Source organism: Telopea speciosissima, chromosome 3 (genome assembly GCF_018873765.1).
Source record: "Telopea speciosissima isolate NSW1024214 ecotype Mountain lineage chromosome 3, Tspe_v1, whole genome shotgun sequence".
NCBI lineage: Eukaryota > Viridiplantae > Streptophyta > Magnoliopsida > Proteales > Proteaceae > Telopea > Telopea speciosissima.
This window is the reverse complement of record NC_057918.1, coordinates 29,997,383-30,011,902: the sequence shown is the minus strand read 5'-3', so window position 1 is coordinate 30,011,902 and position 14,520 is coordinate 29,997,383. Positions and strand designations below refer to the sequence as shown.

The following is a 14,520-nucleotide window of genomic DNA, read 5'->3' as shown; positions in this document are numbered from 1 at the left end:
CGATTCAACCTGGTTCACCTTTGTATTGGACTTTTATACATTTTAGTTTAATATTATCACATGCAATATAAATTTTTGAGCATTATGTGTTCGTAAGTTTTACTTAAAATGGTAGTCACGACTAGGGTTTGGGCTGGGCACGCTTATCATATGGTCATCGCATTGGGTATACCTAGACATGTGATGTCAGGATACGAATGCGAGTGCTCGCATGTTTGATGTGTGCTTTGGCGAAGAATCTACTTTGTCGATTCCCTCATGTATTACTGCCAGATGTAGGAAGGGATAAACATTTATCATCGATACCCTTTGCCTGAGGGAACCCTGTCGTTATAAAGTGTGATCGCATTCTTTGGTTCATCAATGACTGAGACTCAAGCGAGTCAAAGCTGGTGTTCTGGGAATGCGTGAACACTTTGTGAATGAAGGAGTTATTCAACATGGTCACCACTACCCGATTGGGGAACACCAAGATTGAGATTGTCTGTGTATGGTCAGATCAGAATCTGGATCCAGTGCCGTTTTGGAAATGGTTTTGTAAAAATCGATTTTACATAAAATGATAGATTATATATAATTATTTGAACAAAGTGTTTTATCGAGTTTTACAGGACCCGATCAAATGCACAAACACTTTATATGGACATGTGCTATGGATTGGGGTTTGGCAGTACTTGTGTACATGCCTAGATTCTATAATGATGGTGTTGATTAGTGGGGGGGGGTTGTATATGATAATTTGTTATCATATAGGGAGTTATTTAGAATTTGTTATTTTAATTGGTTCTTTATTTAATTAATGGATATGGTGCTAATTGTAATTATCCATAAATATTAAATAAAGTAACTAATTAATACTTTCCCTATTAGATTCTGCTTCTTCCCCTTTTAGAAGCACTTTGAGTTTAAACAAAACTGCCAAACTGAGAAAGAGAGAGAGATAGACTCTCACTGGGATTAATTCTTATCCATTCATGGTTTTTAGAAAACCCTAGGCCTATTTATAGGGGACCAAATATGCAGAGACGGGCACTGGTCTACGTTTTCAGCCTGACCCCCTCTCCTGCGTTTTGTTCACTCTCTCTTCCTCTTGTGATCTCTCTCCTTCTTCTAGTTTCTCTCATTTGTGTTTGAGAGTTAGGGTTTTAGAAACCTAGATCTGTGCTGAAGAATTTGAGAGCATCTGGGATTGGCTTGAAGAACCTTGGTAGTGCCATTTGGAGGTTCAGATCTATTTACTTGGAGTGCTCACTGGAGGAAGAACCATTGTCTATTGGAGGAGCAACACTTGAGGCTCACCGGGTTAGCAATTCTTGATTGATTCATTCAGTTATTAATTATTAATATTTACGGGATGCGAAAGAAACTCGAATCAATTTATTTTCGTTGCGCATTCGAGTATGGGATGGATCCCTCTTGCCATGTGATGGATTAGAGATGATTTTCTCCGTCCCTAATGCGTTCCATAATTGCGTGTAAGGAAGGAGAAACCCTAACAGGGATGCACCAGGGTTCCCATGGGCAACCATGGGAAACCCTAAAATTTAAATGTAGCACCCATGAGACACCTTGGGATAACCCAGGACGTGCAACACCCTAATTTTGTTGTCCCATGGGATAACCCAGGGAGTGCAACACCCTAATTTTGTAGTATATTGGTTTGCGATGGTGAATCATAATGATCCCATGGACCGTAGTTTTGCTTACAGTGTGGTATCAGAGCCACCTTTCCTACCCATGAATATTAGATATAATTAATGGGTAATATAATTATCATGAGTGGGATGCAAATTTGCACATGGGTGGTTAAACTATGGTTGTTGTAACAACCTTCCCATGTGCACATGGGTAGTTACAAGGTTGTTAGTGTAACAACTTGTCCATGTGATGATGGATTTGGTTTTAATTTGTTATTTCCAATTATTGAAACATTGTATCCAAGTGAGAATGATAATTAATTTTTATTTATTTATTTTTTTAATCATAGTTATATGTGGGGAGGGAGCGCATGCTGCCAAGCCTCTGCACGTGCCCTCTCCCTTTAACCTACCTACCCTTGTGCGCATCCCCCATGCGGGCTACTGCCTGCGGGCAACAAGCTTGCGGGCTACGGCCTGCAAGCTGCTGTCTGTGGGCTGTAGCCTATGGGAAGCAGGCCTGCGGCCTGCAACCTTAGGCCTATGGGCTACGCAGGGAGTGCCTGCGGCTTGCTCTAATGGGCTGCATGCACTCCCCTTGAATCCCCTCCTGTTTTTAATAATAATAAAAAAAAAGGATTATTTTTCAAAACATAATTTTTTTAATATTTGTTTTTTTTTGTTCATGGGGCAATGCTTTTCAAGAGTTATGATATCAATATCGGACTTAACTACAATATCAGCACACTTCTTCCGCAACCTCTCACAAGCTTTGTCACACATATTTGCAACAGATAATATCACCAATAAGTCATCTATTGCTACCTTGTCAAGAATGTCAAGCAGGTGCCTCTGCAATCAAATAAAAAAGGTTGTTTATTCATCTTTCCAGATCGTAGGTTGGAAGGGAAGAAAAATAGAAATTTGTTCATGTACAATAAATAATGGCATCTAAAAATAACGTGTTAGTAGAAGTGGACAGAGTAAGATGGCCCAGTTCAACTGTCAAAAAAAGTTAATTAGGAATTGTAAAACATTATAAAAGCTAGGAAAATACTTAGAAATAAGTCTATTTCGGTGTGTTTTTCAGCAAATAAAAGAAACTGTTGATTCCACAGTTCACCTTATCTCGTCATTTCAGCAAGCTCCGTCTTCTGCTTCTTGATTAGTTTGTTCGCCCAACGAAGAAAGTGTCTTAGTTAGTGAATATATAAGTGTCTTTCTGACCGAGTCTGTTTGCTCTTTAGTGCATTTCTCAGTTCTATTTCATTATGGATTCAAATCTACTACACGAAAATTCTTAATTTTTTAAAGTTTCAAACATAACAAGGAAGCATATTTGGGCATGGTTGATGGAAAATAGAATCCAATCATGTGATGGGGATAAAGTAATCAATCGATGACAGTTCCATCTCCTCCATGATACAAGAACTTTTCATGCAGAATAACATGAAAGAACAAAATAAAATAACTTTTATTGCATTTCAGTACAATAATTTCTGTTAATTTTAATCCTACAAGATTTCTTTTTTGCTTTGAAGACAATTCCTGTAGAATAATTTCCATTGAAACAGAAGTAGCAGCCTCTGGGATCTCCTTCAATACTCTTAACTATTGCGAGAGGTAGACCTGGAGAAAAACCTTCCCCGGTTTTCTATTAGAGGCATCCGTTATTTACAAAAGTGTTTGTTTTGCACTATGAGGATAGGAAATATTTCAGAACTGATATTGAAAGGGGAGGGCTAGTAATATATGGACAAGGTCAATGCTTGTCAATTCAACGACAATCACATTTCTATGTAATTTGTAGCTCATTAGACATAGAAAGACACATGAGAATTTTGAAGAGACAGAGAAATGAAGAAGGAATTAAGAATTGCTTGTTAGAACATTCAAGGTTTTGTCAAACCCGAATCCGTCCCTATACAGATCTCTAGAATACTATTGAATCAAAATAAATACGAAAAGCATAGTGTACCTGGTACCCACGTATGTTGGTGAAGAACAAATAAAAATGCCTCCATAAGTAGCATCGATCTGTCAGAGAATGAATGCAATCCGCGATGGGGATCTTCTGCCGCCTCCTAAACTCTTCCATAGCTCCCTTTCTTGTGGAGAAAAGAGAAAAGAGAATAGTGACTGCAGGGACCCCTCATCAGTTGTATTATAATACTTCCCAAAATCCTGACCCACTTCCACAATGGGCTAGGTCGGGCCAGTCCATCTCAAGAAAATAGTAGTAGCCACGTCAGCCCTTGTATTTCTTGATCCCTATCAATGATCGACCTGATAATTAATTAAGCCCACACTCATCGCATCTTGGGAAAATCCTAACAATCTCCCACTTAGGCTAGATTAATTATAAAGTCATCATTATCAGATGTGGCCATGGGATCTCAATACAACAATAATGCTACTAAACCTTAATCCAGTTAGCAAATATATCGATGTCGAGCAACAATAGAAAATACACCTCAACATACGGCATATCACTTTCTATTAGCTACAAACAAAGATCTACCTACTAACATGAACCTCCTTGAGATAATTTGTACAAGGAATGTCGTCCACATCTGTGATCACAAAAATATCATCATCATCATTCCTTGTGGGTCCTCGAACATATCATGAGCATCGTACGACTCATGGATTACCTTTGAACATCGTCATGATTCTTTGGTAATCGAACGACTTGGTTTATCATCAATCGAACATCTGTGGCTAGAAATAGCCAAACGACTTGGCTCGTCGCCAATCGAACATCCTTGGACCAAAAGGCCCATCAACACATCAATCATATGCATGCATGCAGATGTTATTCATCACAACGAGCAGAAGCATCATAATTGAAACGAAACATATATAAAGTCCTCGCGCTCAACAAGCATATCAACGAGATAGGAAGAACTCTCAATCCACAAACAGAACAATCATGTAAAGAAGCACTCCCACTGATCAAGAGAATCGAACAAACTAAATTGATCAAGTTTGAAATAAAGATTCAAACCACACATCTCGACACAAAGTAATAAAAAATTATTAAACTATTCAAATCGATTACTTCTTTTGTTCTCAGTCAAGTTACCATTCTCAAGATTCTTTCTCTTATTGTGCACAATTAGATATCAATTCTTTCAAGGGTATAATCGTAGTTTGTTCAGTGCATCAATTTCTTCAATATGTTCTTCGTGATTTTATTCGCTCATTCATTCCTTTCATTATTTCTTATTTTATTTTAGTGTTTGACTTCATCTTTTCATATTAATAATACATTTTCAATCTATGCCACCGAAGTAGCTTCTGTCAAATGGCTCAAGACCTGTTAAACCCTATAGGTTACAAATTTTTAATCTATCATTGTTACAATTCTTATTGATGGATTATTCGTTCATGGTTCATTATGCTCGTTGGTTAACAGTCAGTTACCATAATTATTCACTTATTACTTCATCTACCATAATAAGTTATTATTTGTCATTCGTCAACAACAAAATTTCCATCAGCATATATAAAAACAACACATTATAATATTAAAAGTTTCTATATCGCACAAATCAACATGTTCTTTAACCATCGCATGTCCATTCATCATTCAAACATGTATCAACATATTATCACAAAATCAGTGGTTCGAAACATTTATCATCAACACATCAGACATATAGTTATATGCAATCAAGATGATAAATATCAAACAACAATACTTCTTTACAACAACATTGCATTCTTGCCCTTTCGGGTCAAAGGTGCACGTCCTTATTGTACCGGTACACATTTTTATCGTACCGTAAATACCGCGAGATAGCAACAACTTTTGAAAATCTCCCTCCACCTTTGGGTGATAGAGAAACCCCTAGGTTATGTATCTTAATAACAATTTATCGTACTCCAATTACATCTAGATGTCGATGACTTTTAAAAATTTTCCTCCACCTTTGGGAGGTAAGAAAACCCCTAGGCCACGCATCCCAAATTCTTTGAGTACAATATCTTTGGATGAACACAGTGCCTTTCCATGAAGAGATCAGTAGTTTTCAGAAATCCCAGCACCTTTGGGCAACTGGAACCCTTAGACGTCTATCCTTCCAATCTATATGCATATCACCTCGTCAAACTTTGATAACATCGCCTTTGGGCTAATGTCACCTGTTCCGCTGCCTTGACAGAACTATAAAAGGATTCAATGGGCCACTTTGGTAGATCACCATTTTACCCTCTCATAATTCCTCAATCAGGTATGTAGCAATATATGTGGCAGTAAACACATTGATCATCCATAATGTGTTATGACATGCACATTTATCGTCCAAGCAGCAATGGTCAATCCAAAATAGTCTAAATCTGCTCAAAGTAGCATAATCATCCAAAATAGGTCCCTGTGATTATTAAACATCTAAAATCAGGTACTAGTGGATAGGTCTTGAAATTACGAATGAAACAAGACCAACCCGAGCCCAATCAGATGCTCCACTCGGCCATGCGTCTCTCGAAGGTGACACAATCGTCATTAACAGGTCTCAAAAATTCATCAAAACTATTCAAACAGGATACCCAAAGCATCGATCTTGAAAATACAAGCAAAATGGGGTATCCTAGAACAGTATCCAATCAAAACGGTGTTCCAAAATAGGAAAAGACAGCTTCTGGAACAATAAAAACGTTCTAAAATAGTCGATTCTGTTTTCAAAACAACTGAAAAACTTAAAAACCATCAAAATCATAATATTTATTCATACAAAGTATGCCAAATTACATATCAAATCGAAGAGCACAAAAAAACAGACACACTAGAAAAAACCACGTCTCAAAATTCATCCAAATGAACCCACACGGTCTATTTAAAGTTTTCTGGTCATTTCCCCCCCTTTTTTTTGTTTGTTTTAAATTCGAACCAAACCGGTCCGAATCAAACCAAACCAAATCAACCAACTTGGACCGAACCCGGTTTACCTGAACCAGACCGTTGGTCCACCCATCCAGGTAAAAAATGGGTTTCTAAACGGGCCTCAGGTCGGGTCAACCATCCGGGTCTGGTCAACCTTGATCGGGTCAAAAATCTTTGACCGGGTCTGGGTCAGGTTTGACCAGGGTCTGGTCAACTTTTAACCCGGGTCGGGTCAACTTTGATCGGGTCAAACTTGACCCATAAGGAACAGGGCTGACGTCAACATTGCTATGGAGAATTTTTTTTTCCTACAACGGTCGCCGACTAGTGGATCTCACTCGCGCCTTCGGACGGCGCATGTCAACCGCTGACTGGGACAATCCACCCACCACCGTGATTGTCTCTTCGAGCTCTTCGCACCCATGCAAAAAAACTCTGACTTTTATCGGTGGAAAATTCCAGCAGAGGCGAAAACGTGCGGTTCCACTAAAATCCGGCCAAAATCCCTATTTCCACTGTCAAAACTCGATCCAGGTTCTTAATCAATCGATCCTAGGTCCATATGGTTGGCTCTGATACCACTTGTTAGAACATTCAAGGGTTTTGTCAAACCCGAATCCATCCCCATACAGATCTCTAGAATACGATTGAATCAAAATAAATAGGGAAAGCATAGTGTACCTGGCACCCACGTTTGTTGGTGAAGAACAAATAAAAATGCCACCATAAGCAGCATCGATCTGTTAGAGAATGAATGCAATCCGCGATGGGGATCTTCTGCCGCCTCCTAAACTCTCCCACAACTCCCTTTCTTGTGGAGAAAAGAGAAAAGAAAATAGTGACTGTAGGGACCCCTCATTAGTTGTATTTATAATACTCCCCAAAACCCTAACCCACTTCCACAATGGGCCAGGTCGGGCCGGTCCATCTCAATAAAATAGTAGCAGCCACGTCAGCCCCTGTATTTCTTGATCCCCATCAATGATCGACCCGATAATTAATTAAGCCCACACTCGTCGCATCTTGGGAAAATCCTAACATTGCTTATACCTGATACAGAGCCACCAGTTCGAAAATCTGGAAAGTGAAAGAGGCATATAACACCTCCACCATGAAATCGATCACTGGTCAGCAGCCAATATGTGAGCAATCTTCGTCTACCCCTCTATCGGCAGAACTGAAGAATTTCCTAAAGAAACAGATGCTGCTGCTGCCACTATTATCGTTTGAGTCAGACAAGGTCGTACGAGATTCCATGAGCAACGAAAGAGAATGATAGTACACCAGAGATCAAACACGAAAACACCATTAGAGAGCTTGAGAATATCAGAAATCAACCATGAAAACGCAGAGAAGAAAGAAGATGAAAAACTAGGAAAGAGAAAGAGACATAGATTCACAGTGAAGCTTGGATGCCTTCAAGAAAGTCAGCAGAGAGAGAGACGGTGGGGAAAGGAAGGGTGGAGGAAAAGTATCCAAAGCTCCCATCCCTCATTAGCTACAGACATGAACGGATGAGAGACGATGGAGTAGAGAACCTGACGAAGGTGGGCCTCACTTAAGATCTCATCTAAAGTATAATCACTATCGCATTGGAATAAAAGGTGGGATCCACCATAACAACCAACTTCGAAGTGGAAAGGATTCTTATTTGATGGATATGATTATATCGAGATGCTAAATTTATGGTTTTTAATTGTTGTGTAATAAAAAGTCATATATGATGATGATAGCATGGCTTATGGCATCAATTGTCGTATAGAAATATATACATATTATCTTCTTTTTTTTTTTTGGAGACAGGAGGGGTATCCGACTTTAGGCCAACTAAATCCCCCCGGGCTCATACATGACCCCCACGCCACGCACGAACTGGGAGCTTCTGGGCCGTAGTGAGCCTTAAGCGGGTGGCCCCAAGAAATTATGCAGCGGCGAAGGTTTGATCACGAGACCTCGCTTCCTGAGGCGGAGTCTCATGTCCCCTCCAAGCCAGCTGCGCTAACCCCTTGGGGTTTATAGATATTATCTTTATGCAAAGCTAGAATCAGTTCATCTCTTTCCATCACTAGTTTCTTGATTCCGTCATGACCTTTTTTGTCGCTTACCTTTTCTTTTGGGAAGCGAAATTCCTACTCGGCCCCATTTGGTAGGGGACAATTATCGTCTACGGTTCCCGACCGGTGCGGTTCCCTAGTTCCTCTCACAAGAGGGGGTAGGACCCACTGGGCACTGACCAAGAGTTCCGCCGGTGGGGTCCACCCTCCTCTTGTGAGAGGAACTAGGACACCGCAACGGTCGAGGAACCGTACAGAAAAAAATTATTTGGTAGGTGGGTTCTCTAGGTGGGCTCCAGTTCTACCATGTGCCATGTCAAATTGGTGATGTACCTTCCGCTAGAGCAAGATGGACAATAGAAGGCAAAAATAATGGAAGTAAGAGGAAAGTGATAAATCCCAGCAAGTCAGGATAATCTCAGCTAAATGGGTCTGCTACATCGATTCTTGTCTTCTAATTTAAAACAAGATCTAGACTATGCATATCCTTCCTCAGAACTTCTCCTATGATCATTTTAGGTCTACCCCTCGCTCTTTTAGTTTTTTCAATCGGGATCATATCACTCCACCTTACTGGGGCATCCCTAAGCCTCCGTTGAACGTAACCAAAACACCTCAAAACAACTTTCTCGGAGCTTGTCATTGATCAGGGCAATTCCCAAATCAACTCTAATATGTTCGTTCCTTAATAATGTTGTAATTTCCACTAATGTCGCTCTTCATTGGTGTGCTCTCCTATGCCAATTGTTCAAAGAACTCTCTTCCTTTTCCAAGATTAGATTTCTCACTTATACATATGATGTGATTCTATTTGACAATCATAAGGTAGGCTTGAGCTTAAATTAGCCTCAAAACAGGAGATTTGAGTTGAGCATATGGCTTAGGTATGATGAGTAAAACTCAACTCAACTCAGTTTATCTCAACTAAATGGAGTCAGCTACATGATCTTTTTTTCTCCAATCAATTCTATTCAAAGAAGTATTTGTTACTAGTTATAAACTATGTACGTCTTTCCTCACTACTTCTCTCAATATTATTTTAGTCTAGAAAGAGTACTACACATTTGGCTGGGCTAATCACAGCTCAGCCCAAGCCCGTTCTTAACAATTCCAACTTAGGCTGGATCTTGCTCTAAATTCTGCTTATTTCAGTTAAGTTAGGCTAGGCCTAAGCTGGGCTTAGGCTGTCCCAAATAAGAAGCTATTACATTGTGTATCTTTGGGCCAGCCCATATTTTGTTTGGGCAGGGTTCAAAGAAAGCCCTGGCTAACCTAGCCCGACAAGAATTTGAACCAAGTGGGTTGAATTCAAAAGACGAGGTTTGGGCTAGCTGACCCAGTTAATTCTATGTGGGCCTTAGTACTTTGTACCCTCTTTTAGACTTGTAGTGCTCTTTCATAAAATGTATACAATAATACAACCTATCATCAGCAACTCAGGCAGAGGGTTGCTAGCCCATCTAGGGATGCAAAGTCCATTTGCATGTCTACATTCTCCCACGGGCCACGGATTTTTATCCTCTCAAGCGCGGTGCATTGCTCGGTGCACGTTTAAAGTGCATATGACAGTGGCCACTGCACTTGAGAGGATAAAAGTCCAAGAATATGTTCTTGTTCATCGTCGGATGCACTTTAAAGGTGCACTAAGCAGTGCACCGCATTTGAGAGGATAAAAATTCTTCTCCCACAGAAACGAAGGAGCAAAGGTAAGAGAATATTTCTTTAGGTCCTGTTTGTTTCCATTCGAAAAAGCTAAAGAGAAGAGTTAAAATCACGCTAAGTATCTATTTAAGACACGTTTATTGGTTGTTTGTCTCTTTCTCTCAGCACCTTTTTTTCTTGATTAGTCCCTTAATCAACTTTAAAGTTTAAACTGGATGTAAAGAAACCATCCCAAAACAACCTTGAAATCGACGTTTGTGGATGTCGGGTATAAACCATTAAAGATAATTACTGCATTAATGTTACAAAAGGTTTTAATTGGCATTCCAAAGTTTATAACAGTACGAAATCCATAAATCATTTTATTTACCAACCAAAATTGCTGGTAATAGCCTTTGTCCATTTAATTTTTTTTTTTTTTCAAAATAGGGATGCCCAGAACCATGATGAACTCGAAATTTATTACCAACTACAAGCAGTGAAGACAACTGGAGTAATACTGTGAATTACATAGAGGAAAGCAAGCACGGGACTATGCATGACATGTCGGCAGCTTTAGCAACTTATTATAGAAGAAACAAGAAAGCCTAAATGGCTATATATGTAGCCTCCAAATATATATGGGGTCCATGTGAGGGAGGAACCCATTCTATATATCAATCGGAATCCATGCATGTCCTTTTAATAATACTCCATTTAATGAGACCATACACGTACAAATTTGCACAGCAACGTACAGCTGAGAGAGAACAAAATACCAAGTACGTACCAACCCAAGCTAATAATTATTAGGTCTACGGAATATCCCTCTCTTTCTCTCTTTCATACACACACATATTCTCTTTCTCTCATGTGGTGGTTCATTGCATTCCTCTCTCTCTCTCTCTCTCTCTCTCTCTCTCTCTCTCTCTCTCTCTCTCTCTCTCTCTCTCTGTGCCATATAACAAATGCTCACATGTGCATATTTACTAGTCTCTCTCTCTCTCTCTCTCTCTCTCTCTCTCTCTCTCTCTCTCTGTGTGCCATATAACAAATGCTCACATGTGCATATTTACTAGTATATATATATATACCTCAACCTAGGCCCGATCCAGACTAAGGGCGGGCTTGGATGGCCAGGTTTTTTTGACACCCCTAGTTCTTTTGTTGAATTGATGAAACAAAATCACTCAAAAAAAATCCACTAAATTCAAGATAATATTCAATAATAAAATTTAAAAAATAATAATAATAAGAACCATGATGAACTCGAAATTTATTACCAACTTCAAGCACTGAAGACAACTGGAGTAATACTGTGAATTACATAGAGGAAAGCAAGCACGGGACTATGCATGACATGTCTGCAGCTTCAGCAACTTATTATAGAAGAAACAAGAAAGCCTAAATGGCTATATATGTAGCCTCCAAATATATATGGGGTCCATGTGAGGGAGGGACCCACCAACGTACAGCTGAGAGAGAACAAAATACCAAGTACGTACCAACCCAAGCCAACAATTAGGTCTATGGAGTAATACCAGGTTGCAGAAGGTTGCAGATTAGGGTCCATACCAAGATGCATGCCCACATAATGGTACATAAGAGGACGAGGATGATGGCATGAGAGCAGTCGCTACATTAATATATTCCATTTGATTGGGGGTTGGTACATATGGATAAGACGATGACTCAGATATCAAACTTATTGGAAGGCTAGCCGTAGTAGTTATTGGGTGATGATCAACTTCAGAAGAAGAAGATGATGATGATGATGATAATGATAACAAACCAGTAGTACATTCATCCATGTCCATGTCCATGTCCAACATCTCGCACAGCTTTGGCATCTCAGGCATCACCTCCTGAGTCTGTAAAGGTTGATAATTGATGAAAGACGACCATATTGGGTCACAATAAGGAGTTACATTCTGCAGCATTGTGGGTGTCATTCCAATAGAATCAACTTCTTCAGGATTGGGAAGTTGAAGAAAATATTGTTGTTGTTGTTGTTGTTGGGTATTGATGAGGAAGTTATTATTAGGGTTGAGAGTAGTAGTAGTCATTGGCAATAATGCTTCAGTCTGGTTGAAACCTGAATAATATTGATGGTTGGAGATATCTGCAGGATGATTAATGGTGGCAGCAGCTAGTTCAGAAACAGCATGAGAGAAGAGATTCTTCTTTATGCTTGAGTTCCAAAAGTTCTTCACTTCATTATCAGTTCTTCCTGGCAAGTGCTTGGCTATCTGAGACCATCTGTACGTACGTAGTTTAATTAATTACTTCTATTAATTAAGGTACTAGTCTAAGTAAGTAAGTAGTAAGTAGTAGTATATTTGGGTTAATTGGTTACCTGTTACCAAGAACTCTATGGAGTTTAATGATAAGGGAAACCTCTTCCAGAGAGAAGTTGCCTCGTTTTAAGTCAGGTCTAAGGTAATTAATCCATCTTAGTCTGCAACTCTTTCCACATCTTTGCAACCCTGCACCAATAAAAGAAAAGATATTAATGAGAGACAGAGAGAGAAGTTGTGCAATTATCTTGAGATTTTCAATTCAGATCGTCTACGGCGCAGCTGCGCGCCCATAGCTAGCGGTCTATGCGGTGCAGACTGGGCCGCATGCACAATGACCACCTTACCCCTGCTCGGGCAAGACGTTTAGGCAGCGATAAGACGGTCTTTGCGCATGCGGCTCAGTCTGTGCCCCTCAGGCTGCTACGGGCAACGCACCCCGTAGAAGATCTGGATTTTAGTTTTACCTGCAAGCCTGGGAACTGAGCTCCAGCAACCATGGCCATAAGTGGAAATGTAATTAATGAGTTTCTCATCTTCCTCAGGTGACCACAGTCCCCTCCTCACCTGTTGTCTGTTGCAGCATGAGTGACGACCCATATTTTCTCTCTCTTTTTCTCTGTCTGGGAGATCAGAAAGTTTGTAACGACGGAGAGTAATGTAAATTTAATGAAGGTAGTGTACCAGCAACATCAGCAGCAAATGATGTGCCCAATCAGACTTGGTGGTTGTTGCGTGTGAAAACCTCCGGTGCTTGGTTCGCCCGTGGATGAACCTGCAAAAACCAAGCAATGAGCGCAAGAGGGCCGGTGTGGCTCCGACCTAGGACTCTCCGATGCTCAAGTCAGGTCTCCAACGCGACAGTGTAACTGCATAATAAAAAGCCAGATGAGGAATAGTGCTCCATACCTGGGTATTTATAGAGTAAGGAGGAGATGAGACGGTTGGAAGAGTCCTAGTATGGTAGGAGTCCTTCTTTCGGAAGGTTCTCTCGCGTAGAGCGGAGTGGAGAGTTATTTTCGGGGTCGGACTCTTATTAAGGTAAGAGTCCATGTAGAGTGCGATTCCGTGATGCGCTAGGATCGTGGCTCGGTCCTTATCCGGTGATTCTCGGGATGTCTTGACGTGGCCGGAGATCCCGGTGGGGTGCTATGGGAGCTTCAATGGAGGAGGGCTCGGCCTACGAGGTCGGCCCATGGGGTCGGAAATGGAGGTCGGCCCGGGAGGTTGGTCTCAGCCATGAGCTCGGCTAGGAGTCTATGGCTGACCCGTACAATCTCGGCCTCGGCCACTGCGGCTAGCTCGCTCCACTCGAGGCTTTGTCGGGTGACTTATCGGAGATGGGGTCGGCCCAATTTCTGCTCGGCCCAACTCGCTCTCGGGCGAGGTCGGGTCGGCCACGTGGCAGCCTCCGACAGGTGGGATGTTTTATGCCTCATCAGTGGTAAGGTCTGTGAAGGCTCTCAGAGAAGTTCCTTTGCCTTTTAATGGGTTTGTTGAGTCCTATAGGTTTGTACATTCTTAAGGACACATGACGCACGTACAACCAGCATGAACGAACAGGTCCACCCTCCTCTTGTGAGAGGCACTAGAGAACCGCACCAGTCAGGGACGGATAAAAAATCTGGTCCCTACGCTCCCCCATAATGTATTCAACAAAGAACAAAGAATATTCCATTAAAAAAAACAAAGAACAAAGAATACAATGACACCCGTAGGAGAACAAGAGTAAGAAGAAGGAAGAAAATGGGGGGGGGGGAAGGGGAACCAGTGGCCTACAATTAGACAAGCCATTAGGTTTTTTTTTTTTGGAGGGGACAAGCCATTAGGTTTTTTTTCTGGAGGGGGAATCGTTATCCTCTCTTGTAATTGCACGATGCAAGACAACAGAGACCATGTGGCACAGCGGGCCCCACATGATGCACATGGCCTCTGCGTCGCCGCACGATGCAGATCTTGCACCGTGCAGTAGTTGCATTGGATAAAAATTTGGAAATGCAACAATT

The 14,520-nt window shown here is 40.9% G+C and overlaps 1 protein-coding gene and 1 long non-coding RNA gene across 2 annotated transcripts; both read right to left on the bottom strand.

Moving 5' to 3' along the window:
- Positions 1–2,334: 2,334 nt before the first annotated feature.
- Positions 2,335–7,660, bottom strand: LOC122656448. The gene is made up of 2 exons (XR_006332106.1): positions 7,573–7,660; positions 2,335–2,489 (listed from the first exon to the last, which is right to left on the bottom strand). It is a non-coding gene; the product is annotated as an uncharacterized LOC122656448 (long non-coding RNA).
- A 4,119-nt stretch (positions 7,661–11,779) lies between these two features.
- LOC122655056 (transcription factor MYB26-like) lies at positions 11,780–13,121 on the bottom strand. Its single transcript, XM_043849303.1, has 3 exons — positions 12,982–13,121; positions 12,574–12,703; positions 11,780–12,476 (listed from the first exon to the last, which is right to left on the bottom strand). Exons 1-3 carry the CDS (start codon positions 13,112–13,114, stop codon positions 11,780–11,782), a joined length of 960 nt encoding a protein of 319 aa, XP_043705238.1. The 5' UTR covers positions 13,115–13,121.
- Positions 13,122–14,520: the final 1,399 nt, after the last annotated feature.

Excerpts from the sequence above, each read along its gene's own strand:
- LOC122655056 (XM_043849303.1), bottom strand. The coding sequence starts at position 13,114 with ATGGGTCGTCACTCATGCTGCAACAGACAACAGGTGAGGAGGGGACTG. Across the intron at positions 12,704-12,981 it reads CTCAGTTCCCAGGCTTGCAG|GGTTGCAAAGATGTGGAAAG; the intron begins GTAAAACTAAAA and ends TTATTGGTGCAG. Across the intron at positions 12,477-12,573 it reads CATAGAGTTCTTGGTAACAG|ATGGTCTCAGATAGCCAAGC; the intron begins GTAACCAATTAA and ends ACGTACGTACAG.